This window comes from Ictalurus furcatus, chromosome 5 (assembly GCF_023375685.1).
Source record: "Ictalurus furcatus strain D&B chromosome 5, Billie_1.0, whole genome shotgun sequence".
Taxonomy (NCBI): domain Eukaryota; kingdom Metazoa; phylum Chordata; class Actinopteri; order Siluriformes; family Ictaluridae; genus Ictalurus; species Ictalurus furcatus.
The window spans coordinates 23,160,567-23,173,889 of NC_071259.1; the positions used below are offsets into that span (position 1 = coordinate 23,160,567).

The 13,323-nt window shown below is 39.1% G+C and overlaps 1 protein-coding gene across 2 annotated transcripts in view; it reads left to right on the plus strand.

Annotated features, from left to right (window-relative positions):
- The window catches only part of bcar3 (BCAR3 adaptor protein, NSP family member), a 91,491-nt gene that overhangs the window by 28,770 nt on the left and 49,398 nt on the right, over window positions 1-13,323 (plus strand). Inside the window, exons 1-2 of one of the 2 annotated variants that reach the window (XM_053625321.1) lie at window positions 3,456-3,854; window positions 11,684-12,005. In XM_053625321.1, the coding sequence (XP_053481296.1) occupies window positions 11,692-12,005 (314 nt within the window). In that variant the 5' untranslated portion in view covers window positions 3,456-3,854; window positions 11,684-11,691. Of the gene's footprint in view, window positions 1-3,455; window positions 3,855-11,683; window positions 12,006-13,323 lie in introns of those variants that run through there. The other variant, XM_053625320.1, reaches the window with a different exon arrangement.

Sequence of the window (13,323 nt, forward strand, 5' to 3'; positions counted from 1 at the left end):
AAAACATCAGCCATAAGGAATTTATTCCATTTGTATCACCACGAGGCACAAAGTCAAAGATAAAGTCAAGTAACTTCTTGTATTTTTACCCAAAGGAGGGCATATTTTGTTTGTTCACATAGATTAAACGAAAAACAGTTTTTGAATAACTAATGATCGCCATTATAATGCCATAATAACTTATAAACATGAAAACAAACTTTAGATTGAATTAAGATGCTTGCAGTAATGATTTCCTTTACAGTGACTAAAATCTGATCTTAAATACTGTTTATTGCGAGGAAATGAGATTTGCTTTCAGCTGAAAATATTTCACAAAAATAACAGCACAGTTTACGTTTTGCGAACCGATAAATCGCTCTTTCCTTTAGCTTTGGGCAGAGCACAGGAGACAAGCACGTACTGTGAGTTTCCTCCCTGGAATGAAAACACGCAGAAGGAGCTGGTGAGAGACATCACAGGAAGCCGTGAGTAGTAGAAACCGACTTCCGCTCTTACTGTTCTGCTTGATTGACACTGAAATTGAGCTTTGGCAGCAGAAATGAGTAATCCAGAGCAGATAACAGATTTGAGTTAGGACTCAGTGTTAATTAGTGACAGGGAGATTCCAGAGGTGCGGTCTGCATAAAAGGTTTAAATAGAATTGTAGAATGAGAGTCAAATTGAATTATAGCACTAAAAAGGCAAGAGTTATCGATGTGCTTTTCCCATTGTACAATGGATACAGAAAGTCTACACACCCCTGTTAAAATTGCATGGTTTTGTGACGTAAAAAAAAAAAAGAAAAGATAAATCGTGTCAGATTGTTTTCCACCTTTAATGTGATATAGCAATCTTTTTTTTGGGTGGGGGGGTTTGGGGGGATGGAGCAAGAAAAAAATTAGAGAAAACATAGAAAAACAGCTCATTATTGTTGTGGTGAAGCTTTATTTAACATTTTGGGTGTCTGTGCTTTGTAACAGTCAGAGGTAAATCTGTAACTTTAGGCTTTCCACCATGGGAGAGTCTTCAGGAAGGAGGACTTTGCATTTTATTTTTGTTTTATTAACTTCAAGAGAGAGGAAAAAAAAACAGAGGTTGTTGAGAGAATGACTGTTTATAACGCCTTCCATATAAATAAGTGATAATAGGAACTATACCAGATAAAATGGGACTAGAAATGGTTAAATTGTATGAATTAAATTCAATTAAATATTATGATCAGCATGAATTATTTTCCAATAACAGCACACCCCTTCATGTTTTATTCCTTATTCATCCTTTTTCAATATACAGGTCAAGCAATGGGAAAGCAATGTAAGGCAGGTTTTGATTTTTATTTAGACATGTTTTACATTACAGAAAACAGTGTAAAACAATTACACTGCATGTAAAACTTAAAAGTTTGAATGTGGCACAGATTGCTTTCTATGGTTTAGAATTTAGTGAGAGGGCAGTGTTCTGTTCCCCTCCCTCATGCTGGAATACATTTCTGAGAAGCTTACTGGTGGACTAGCCAGGCGCTCTGGCTCTGCGTTCAGGTGCCTGAGGAGATGCAGTTTATCAGATTGAAGCAAAGGGGAGAGAGAGAAATATCTGTACTCTGTCACTGACAGGCAGGGTCACATCAGAGAGCAACAGGATTGCAGCTCTCCTCTATTCATAATACACATCCCTCATTGTGGGTGTTATGGTAAAAATGTGGTAGAAACTTCTGTTTTAAATACATGCAGGCAGAGCAGTAGATTGATATTATCGTTGCTCTGCTGTGACTTCGGTGGCGTCTGATACTAATCTCAATTTTCATGAACGTGTCTCCACCTGACTGATGAAAATGAGTTATGGGACTTCGTGGAGTCGAAGCCAGTATGTGCGGTAACATAAGCCGATTCATTTATATCCAGATGTTGTTTTCAGTCTGACATTGTCTGACATGTATGCTACATCTAGTGATGAGTGTGTTTGGTGCTAATGTTACATTTAAGGCAGGGGTTCTCAAGGTTTTCATAGCCAGGGACCTATTTAGCAGTAAAATAAATTACATATATATGTACAATAGGATTTTCGCTATGTAAAGCTTTTTATTCCTGGTCCACACTGACAATATTTATAGGCTTTTTATTGTTGAGTTACTGAGGTTTGAATGAAATACATTCAATTCAAGTGACCAGTGACCAAATAACTACAATTCAGTTATATATTTATAACTATAATTCAGCTATATTCAAGCTCAATGTGAACAGGAATGGAAAAAAAACACATCTCAATAAATAAAAGAGTGCATTCCTTAGATTAGAGATTCCCAACATTTGTGCAACCCAAATCAGGCCAGTGTGTGGGAGGTGGAGAGAAAAGGAGGGGAGCGGGATCAGTTACTGTGATAATGTGATTGATTATGATTTATTGTTGGAGATAGTGATAGTCATAGAGCACCCATCCATACACTTTTTTTTAAAGGTTAAATCTAGAAGTGATCTATGGTTTGTACCCTTAAAGTTTATACGTAGAACATACAACACAGTGTTTCCCATTAAATGATTTTTAAGGAGATGTGAGTTTCCTGGAGATATCTGAGAAAAGTATATGATGTATGACAATACTATACGGCGGCTGTGGTTCAGGTGGTAGAGCGGGTTGTCCACTAATCGTAGGGTTGGCCTTTCGATTCCCGGCCCACATGTCTCCACATGCGGAAGTGTCCTTGGGCAAGACAGTGAACCCCAAGTTGCTCCTGATGGCAAGCTAGCACCTTGCATGGCAGCTCTGTTACCACTGCTGTGCGAGTGTGTATGGGTGAGTAAGAAACAGTGTAAAGCGCTTTGTAGAACTGCTAAGGTTAAAAAAAAGCTATATATAAGTGCAGACCATTTACAATTTACCAATGTCTCTGCCAACTAACTGGAACTCTCAAACACACCTGGTTTACTAATCCTGTGTGCCTCAAGCAAATGGAACAAATTTAGCCTTTAACTCAACTAACTGGAATAACTAAAGACAACGAAAGCATTAATTGACTAGTATAGGTAACAAATTTCTAGCTTAGTCTTTAGGACCTCACAAGAAGTGAGAGGCAGAAAATTAGAATACCTGCATCTCCTCTCCTCCTCCTTCTGTCCTCTCGTCTCATTTAGTCTACTATGGGCAGGAAGGGCTGCTTGTAGCTCTGTTTGTTATCATCCTACAGACAATGAGGAGGAATCTGAGGACAAAGCGAGGGGAAAGTGTGCTTTCCACAGACAACAAGAGAACACAATCAGCTCCCCCACTACTCCTGCGCTTTATTAGCTCACATTCAGTTACTCAGGCACTTTGGCTTTACTTTGGATTGAAATAGGTAGTAGTAGAAATGAAGCAATTTGTTAATCACAGGCAAATTCCTTGCTTAGCAGAAGCTGTGCTGCAATGACTGCATAGTTACGCACAACTGAAGGATATGTTTGAGGCCACTAATGTGACGAAATACACAAACACACATACCGAGTGATAGAGGCTGGGGGGCAGGGGCTGGCCATGCTGACTGGGTGTGAGAGACAACTCCTCAAGTTCAGCCCAGCATAGAGGGTGTGTCTGGGAAATCCTAAATCACTCCCCTGAGGGGGAACACGGAGCAAGAGAGAGAGAGAGAGAGAGAGAGAGAGAGAGAGAGAGAGAAAGATCTTAAGACTTAAGAGAAAATCGCTGGCACAGCTCATAGAGTGAGGCCAGCAGCAGCAGAACAGGAGTGTTCATAGGGAAGGTGAAAGCTGTTTGCTGGGTTCATTAGTCTTGTCAGTGGGAGTTTTGCACTCGTTCATCATGCTTGCTATAGAGCTGTGACGAGGGGGAAAATACACATCTGTCTGTTTACCAGGATTCTCCAGTTTTCTTTCAGCCAGGTAAGCTTCAGAGTTACAAATACTATGACTTTAGTTACATTTTAGATCTAAGGTCTTTTTTTTTTTTTGGTTTTGTTTTTAGTCTAATCATGCCCATGATTGGATACAAATCAAATAATTAATTACAGATCACCTTCAATTCATTTACATGTAGATTAACTGTAGACAGATAAGCAGGCATAAAACATAAAGGGCATTTCTGACTGTTGCTGTGTTTGTGTTTTTGCACTAATTTATGAATGTCCAGGAGTTAGTGGCTGCAGAGTGTGTGTGTGTGTGTGTGTGTGTGTGTGTGTGTATACACTCCAGACAACCAGACTGGCAGACACCACTGTGAGTTTTAATAACTTTTCTCTTGGCTCTGCTCATGTCCTGAATGCGACACTGTGGGGAGCATCATTGCAGCAAGTGGCGTGTGTGTGCGCGTGCGTGAGTGTGTGTATGCGTGTGTGTGTGTGTGTGTGTGTGTGTGTGTGTGTGTGTAAAGATGCCCATATCCTCTCACAACACCCTGCTAAACACTTCTCAACAAAAGCAAGGATTCCTGAATTGTATTTTCTCTGTCATTTAGTGGTAGAGATTCCAAACACAATCCAGTGTTTGTAAACGTCAGTAACTTGTCAAAACTTGCTGTTGAGGACTGTGGAATTATACTGAAGGAAAGGGGGATGTGTGTTTGTGTGTGTGTGTGTGCTGGGGGGGGGTGTTGGGGTCTGCTTGCTTTTGCTTTATTATAGTCAGTCCCAGCATTTGTGGTGTGGTTACGGGTTACGGGGGTTATGTAGTGATGAGCAAACAGGCGTGTAACATGTGATCTCAGCGTGCAAAATAACTACTTTTAGCAAAGGAAGTGTGTTGTGTTCACCGCTCTGCCTGTATTTTTGCACTTCCTCAACTTATAAGAGTAGATGGACAGAGACTCCACAGAAGCGGACTATAAGGACATTAAGCTGTGATTTGTGGCCATCAGCTCTTGTGGTTCTGTATTATAGGCAAGAAAAGTTGAATGGAGAAAGTGTCGTGACTGGGGTTGAGGAAGCATGTTGATGTATTGCTGCCCATATGGTCAGTTCTGTGTGTGAAGAAGAGCAGTGGGGTGCAGTGGACACTTAGAACATTCAGCTTCTGTCTGGTGTTGATTTGCAGCTGTGGTGGGATGTAAGATTGTTTGCTTGTTTGTTTGTTTTTATAACGCACGATTAAAACAACAGAACCTTGACCAATGTGCTGTACAATCAAAATTAATACAATTATAAAATTAAGACATAAATGTAACACAACAAATAACATCAAAGCATGATTATGCATACAGACAACAATGGAAATGTACAGAATATGCAAAATTAAACGAGAGCCTCATTCTATGTTAATCAGTGGAACCAAACGCTGATGCAAGTAGGTGTAATTTCAGATTTCGTTTAAAAGATCCTAGAGAAGAAGTGTAGCGGTAAGTTATTCCGATGCCTAGGAGCCGCCACTGCATATGCCCAATCACCATTCAATTTTAATCTGGTTCTAGGAACGTCTAAAATCATCTGACTTTATGACCATAGAGTCCTCTGTGGTTTATGTATATGAAGATGCTCTGAATATGGAGGAGCCAAATTGTGTAACGCTTTATATACTAGAATCGGTCATTTAAAATCAATCTGATATTGAATTGGCAACCAGTGAAGTGAGGCTAAAATAGGTGTTACATGCTGCTTCTTAAGAGTACCTGTTAAAAGTCTAGCATCAGCATTCTGGATCAATTGAAGACAAGTTAACAGTGAGTGGCTCACACCCACATACAGAGCATTACAATGTAAATATGGTGATATCTATGGTAGTGTCTATGCTGATGTCTATGGTGATATCCACAGTATGGTAGTGTCTATGGTGATGTCTATGGTGATATCTATGGTGATGTCTATGGTGATATCCACAGTATGGTAGTGTCTATGGTGATATCTATGGTGATGTCTATGGTGATATCCACAGTATGGTAGTGTCTATGGTGATATCTGTGGTGATGTCTATGGTGATATCTACAGTATAGTAGTGTCTATGGTTTTGTCTATGGTGATATCTGTGGTGATATCTACAGTATGGTAGTGTCTATGGTGATGTCTATGGTGATATCTATGGTGATATCTACAGTATGGTAGTGTCTATGGTGATGTCTATGGTGATATCTACAGTATGGTAGTGTCTATGGTGATGTCTATGGTGATATCTCTGGTGATATCTACAGTATGGTAGTGTCTATGGTGATGTCTATGGTGATATCTATGGTGATATCCACAGTATGGTAGTGTCTATGGTGATGTCTATGGTGATATCTGTGGTGATAGCTACAGTATGGTAGTGTCTGTGGTGATGTCTGTGGTGATATCTACAGTATGGTAGTGTCTATGATGATGTCCATGGTGATGTCTGTGGTGATATCTACAGTATGGTAGTGTCTATGGTGATGTCTATGTCTATGGTGATATGTACTGTATGGTATTGTCTATGGTGCTGTCTATAGCAATGCCTATGTTGATGTCTATGGCATTGTCTATGGAGATGTCTATGGTGATATATATTGTATATATACACTTATCATGATATCTATGGCGAGATTGTATCAGTCTAAAAGTGCAAGCTAAAGTAGAATAGAATAATGTCAAAGTGGACTGTAGAATTAGCATATGGCAGCAGTACAAGGCTGAAAAAAGGTCAAAAATAGGCCAAAGTTTTTTTTGATGTTAAAAAGCAAGCTATTTAACATTAGACTTACCATTATATTGTTAGCCACTCCTGTCTTTTCTTATTGGATTAGATAAATTAAGCATGTTACCTGAGTGGACAGGTTTTCCATCAGTGACTTTGACAGCAAAATATGGTATAAAAACTTTAGGTCTAAAAAGTTTACATAATTAAATGTGGATTTGCATTTCACACACACACACAGAAACAGAACATTACAGTCATGGCCAAAAGTTTGTGATCACTTGACATATATAATATATAGTATAGTGATCGCAAACTTTTGGCCATGAATGTATGTATAAAATTGAAATAAAAGGTTGTAGAGGTTCAAATCCAAAAAGACCACGAGAGAACCCTGTTTGGGTCTTGTAGTAGGGATAAGGATAAAATTGGTGGATAAATTTGTGGATAAAATGTGTTGCACAAAATAACCCAAAATGTTATAATGAATTCCCAATCATCTAATAGAACCAACCACCAGTGAGAAGCATTAACATTGTTCTTATGGATTTGATCTTTTGTTTGTTCCATCTGAACTCCACTGTTTCGCTCTTTCAGTCTGTCTTGCTTGATGCATGGCTCTGGCCTGAGAGCTCTTTAAACCCACACACTCACCCAGGCTTTTGTCCATAGTGAGCAGGTTTGAATTAATTAAAGGAGAACTGCATTATTCACGAGATTCCCACCAGCTCCCGTGGGGGGTAGATGGGCCGTGAGAGGACACAGCTCGAGAATGGTGAGCTTGTTGTTTTGAAATACACAGAATTTTCCCCTCCTTCATGTATTTAACCTTTTGGTGTATGTGCCTCAGTGTTAGTCAATGTCTCTGTGTTCTCCGAAAGCTGTTTATGCTTTAAAGACAATTCTGATCTGTGTGAAGTGCGTAATGTGACCTAGTCATGGTGTGTTATTGTTGCTAATCCAATCCCTGCATGATCGGATAATACTAGCATACTTGTTTCCAACTAATCTCTATAAGGAAACTTTGAATGGAAACAGGAATCACAGGTCAAGCCACGGGGTCATTTTAACAGTGAACCGTAAAATAAGTTTCAGTAGTGATTACAGTGATAATTCCTCTGTAAAAAGCCAATGCACTAAGATGACAATGTATGAGCGACAGGGAAATCACCTGTGTAGGTCTGTGTGTGTGTGTGTGTGTGTATGTGTGTGTGTGTGTGTGTGTATGTGCGCGTGTGCACATATTGCATAGAAGATGATGTCAGGAACAAACAGGTGCCTTTGAATGGCTGAAAAGTGAGAGCAAAAAAGAGCAATAGGGAAAGAAAGGAAGGAAGGGAGGGATAGAGATTTATTTCAAAAGCAAATATTGTAATTGATGTGCTGGGGGGATGTCCTTTTAAGGCCGTTGCCTTAAAACGATTAGCTGAGAATGTCATTGTCTTTTATTCTGCTTTATTCATGATCCCTGATTAACAATGTAATTTATCAGTTACCTGGTAAACTCTCAGTCTGAGAGTTTTGTACACTTGCACTCACATCTAAGATACGTTCATTCATGTAAAATACTCTAATGACACAACATTTCCCTTGTTTAAAGTCAGAAATGATCAAGACAAGACAAAAAGAAAACAACGTTTTCAATGGGTCATTCTTAAAAAAATATTAGCATCACATCTTTGAATGCTATTGGAGGGTTTTGCTTGGAAAAAGTTAGTGGTGAATAACACGGTTGGCCATTTGCAACATTAGTCAAATGGGTTCTTGTCCATATTTAGTGATGAAAAGTACCAAACTTTAAAAGTACCATGATCTCAGGACTTATTAAGTGTTTAGCTGGTGTAATTAGAGCCAACAGCTGTCTCTCTACCACACACAGTGAGGAGCTCCTCTGGGCAGCACCATCTCAGATACCAGCCTTTGGTTATATAAAGCATGGTGCTTGACCCACAATGCATTCCATTGGAGAGGAAAAAAAAAGCTTGATTACTGTATGTTTCAGGCAAGCAGGGCACTCAGTGTGTGCTGCTTGCAATAGGGATGTGTTGTTAGAGCAGGTAGGGTGTTGTTTTGGATAAAGGTTAAGAACTAGTACTCATTCTTGATGTTTATGAACACTGTCATGGTGTTTCAGTCACACTGAGATGATCCCTGATAAGTAAGTGTGAGGACGTGAGCTATCGTGTTGCTCACCTCCTCTTGTCACAATCCCGATCATACTGGATTGAATGAGTAATACAGCATGGCTCTGACTCACATAGCCATCATATCCAGGAACATAGAAGATATGGAATATTTTTTGTTGTTGCTATCTTGGTGCTATTGCAAAACCTCAGTCTCACAGTAGGCTATTTCTTTAGCTCAATATGTTTCGGGTTTTTTATTTCTTTACAAAACTGAGCTCAGAAATTGGACATTTCTTCTTTAATTCCATGATTATATAGATGGCCCCTGATCCTACATGACTGTCTCTCAGCCTTATGCCAGCATGTGCATGGAAAAGAAGTAATAATACTGCAGGGGATTTCTAACCAGCTATAATCATCACTCAGGCATCACTCACAGTGATATGTGGATGCTACCATATGCCATCTGAGCCATACCACATGAAAAGCAGCAGGAGTGAATGGAGTATTGCGTTTCAAGGCGCCGGACACTCCAGGTGCTCCAGGTGTGGCAGTCTGCTGTGTAAACACACAGCTCAGGTCCTTAGAGTGTGGATAGTGTCCCTGATCAAACTCAAGACCTCCGGGGAGGATTTAGTGATAAAATATATGGTAGGATACATGGTGAGCTTAGAAAAAAGTCATTTGGAAAAGGAAGAGCTTCAGGAGACTGAATAGAAAAGGTTCATGAGAGAAGTGAGGATGATTTAGTGTGCAAAAGAATTTATGCGATCTTCCTGTTTCACTCACTGTTTGTAATAATCCCATAATTGTATTTATGATAATAGTCAGTAAGATGAAAGGTGTTAGAGTGTTGCATTGGAACAGGGGAATGACAGCACTTGTGGAACAAACTGATGTAATGTCAGGCTGGAATCTGCCTTTGGTTGGAATGAGATCATGACTTTAAGAGAGAAATTGTCATGGTCTGAGATTGAGTTTCAAACACACACACACACGCACACACACACACACACACAGACACACACACAAAGGGACAAAGTGTGAGTGAGCAGAGCACTTGAATGCGGTTAATATGCACAAAGACTCAACTTATGTCTGGGGCAGTGAAATCACAAATCCACAATTTTCACCTAATGCAAATATCTATATATATCTATAACATTGGCCTAGTATTAAAACGCCTGTATATTACTATTATAGGCTTTTGGACCCCACTGTATATAGTCTGTTCTCTGCTACCAAATGCACATTAATATCCATTAACTTGCTAATCACCGTCTCAAAAATGAAGTGTTTTGCAGACGCTGTCTTTACAAAATCACATGTGTGTGTTTTCAATGTTTCAACACCCTTCAGGTATAAAGTTTTGTTTTTTGGGAATAAATTAAGAGATACCTTGCATCTTGTACTAAATAGTATGTGAAAATAGTGTGCCACCAGCTGGGGTGTGAAAAATAATTTATAGTTTTAAGCTGCTGTATAAATAATTTAATAGGCTAGCAAAGTGATTTGCGCGTAACTCTGATGCTAAACTAGTCCTTCTCTATGTCATCATTTCCAAATTAGTGCTGGAGTTACCCCAGATTCTGAACAAGTTGGTCACGTATCGTATTGTAACAGATTCAGTGTCAATAAAAATCGTTTCATATCATATCATATATCATATCATGTGTCATATCATATCATATATCATAGCATATCATATATCATAGCATATCATATATTATATCTTATAACATAGCATATCGTATATCATATCATATTATATTATATCATATATCATATCGTATCATGGCAGATTCAGTGGTATTGTGAAATATCGAATTGTTGTCTTAATAATCAAAATCATATGATTTCATATGGAAGTCTGAGGTGTAAACCCCTAGAAGGTTGTGTGATGTATGTTCATTTGCCACCATTGGCCAATCACAGTGACTTATTCAGATGTATCTTGTGAGTGACACTTATTTGTGTTGTATGTTAATTACAACTATAGGCTATAGGAGTTATTCAGATGATTCTTTAAAATTGTGTAGATAGTCAGTGAATTGCATGTAAAATTAAGGAAAGTATTTGTCAACCAAAGAAACAGACCTGGTACATATTTCACATCTCAGTGTTGCTTAAGAGTAGTTTCTTTAACATTTTACTGCAGAGATTCTCAAGAGAGATGTAGATATACAGAGCGTGAAAAGGGAGAGGTGAACATGACTTAACTCGAGCTGTTTATGTACAAATTGTACAGAGATTTCATTTTAATTGCAAGCACTTTGGCAAATGGCATGAATCTGATCAGATTAGCTCTGCTATTTATTTTTTTTTACAAGAAGACAAACAAACCCTTAGTGTGTATTGTGAATCCTAGTAAATACATACATGACTAGGGTGTTTGTGGTTGAACATGTGAGAACAAGTGCAGAGATGTTATCAGACAGTGACTGTAGATCTGCAAGTAAATGTCTCTGTCTTGTGTGTAATGTTAAGGGCCTCACTTTTATGTCCAATTAGTGGTCCCACAGGCAGGCTGTGGAATGCTGAGGTAAACAGTTTTTGGAGAAAATGTGCTGCTCATGTGGTCTGAAAGATCCCTTCTAACCACCCATATTCATCAGCCTCTCAGAGCTCAGTAATAGGAGTAAAGAATACTTTGTATATTTGCCTCCTATTTTTTGCTTTGGTGAAGAAAACACAGCACCAACGTGGTCTTATTGTGATACCCATAAGATGTGCTTATCCATCAACACTATACTACCTGTTCATACTTCCTGCTAAACATCAGTAGTAATTACAACCAACACTGAAATGGATTAGTCATGTTTTTCCAACAGAGCCACAAAAACCATACTTTCCTCAGATAACCTATTAAATTACAACCCATGCAGGAAGTATAAAGCAGATGCATCTGATTGTGGTTGCAGACTAACTAACACATGTCTAAACCTGACTGGAATAAATCAGGATTTATGATCATATGTGATGTATTGTCCTCTTCAATGTCTTCCACAGAACTGAGAATGATGGCTGAAGGGAAGTTCGCCAGCCTGCCCAGGAACCTGCACATGGGCCGCCAGTGCACGTTGGCCTCCTCCATGGACCTGCTGAGTTCTGGCATGAAAGAGGTGCCTTCCACCAGCTATCAGGGAATCTCTATCCATGGCACCCTGCCCCGAAAAAAGAAGGGAGGTGCTGCCGTCCACTCTAGGACATGGGAATGCGGGTCACTGCCACACCCCACGCGCTGCCGCCTGCCCGCTTCACCACTCATACACAACATCATAGAAGAGAACCAGCCTTTTCAGACATGGAGGGAGGACTACACAGTACACAGGTATCATCAACATGCAACAACAAGCTATCCATCCATTCATACATATCATATCTTTCTGACATATAGTGACCCAAAACGAAGTCAAAACAAAGTACAGACTAGTGGCAAATTAGAGAAATACCCAGTGTTTTCCTGTGAGAGACATTTACTCATTTTGCTGGCATGGATTGGGTCCATTGATATTGTAGATGGACATGGCACTGGAAATCAATGCAAAGTGCTTCTGATCACCTTTATCCTATGATGAAACGTTTCTATTCTGTTCAGAGTGGTCTCTGTCAGGATTACCTGGCCCCGATCCACAGGACACAAGCGTTTACTGAACGGTTTGAGTAATGAAAATAATGTAAATCATATGCTATGGCCTTCACAGTCTCCAGATGAACCCAAATGAACACCTATGGGAGATTTTGGAGTGGAGTGTAAGAACACTTTCCACCATCATCATCAAAACACCAACTGAGGAAATTTCTTTTGGAAGAATAATGTTTCCTCCAGTGGAGTTGTTGAATGAGCATATTTATGTTGAAGTGGGTGACATAAATAGTGTGTTCATTTACAAAACCAAGCTTTAGGAAATCACACATCTTTTAAAGCTGTGTTTGAAGTCAGAAAAATACCAATTTGGCACTGTGTTTGGACTAGCTAGTCTCAATAAGCACTAACATTTTTAGACCAAAGCAGGTTTAAAAATATCACTTTGCCCCCAAATTCTGAAATCAAATCCCATGTTGTGCTACTCTACCATGAAAATTACAACCAGAAGAGAACGGGAAAACCCAAGCAAATTAGAAACATGCCTGTGTGATACCACTAAATTAAGTTTGCTCCTGTACACAAATAGAAGCCTAAGCATGCTAAGTGACAATGGAGTTGGCAGACTGTATGATTTCTATCCTTTCCTTTCCTTTTTCAGCAATGTAACACAAGCATGCTCTCAATTAGTCAAAAAAAAGTCATAAGTTACAAGAATTTTGCATATTGTAAGAAAGTAAATAAGCATACTGTAAGCAAGTATAAGTGTGTTTGTGTAGTGTAAAAGTAATATTTATGGGATCGGTTAACTAGCCCAAATGGACTGCATCGTAATCTTGTAGCCTTTATATCAAATAAGAGTAAACTTGCTGGATTTCATTTGAATGAAGTTCATACAAATTCTCTTGGATTTGCAACTGGGAGACTGATGTGCTGATTACCCAGCATCCATCACATGAGGTAATAGCATAACATCTACCTTTCAGGCCTGGATCATTGGCCATTGATTCTTCAAGAATCCTGAATGTTTGATTTACAAGCAGACACTGTCTCTATTTAAAAA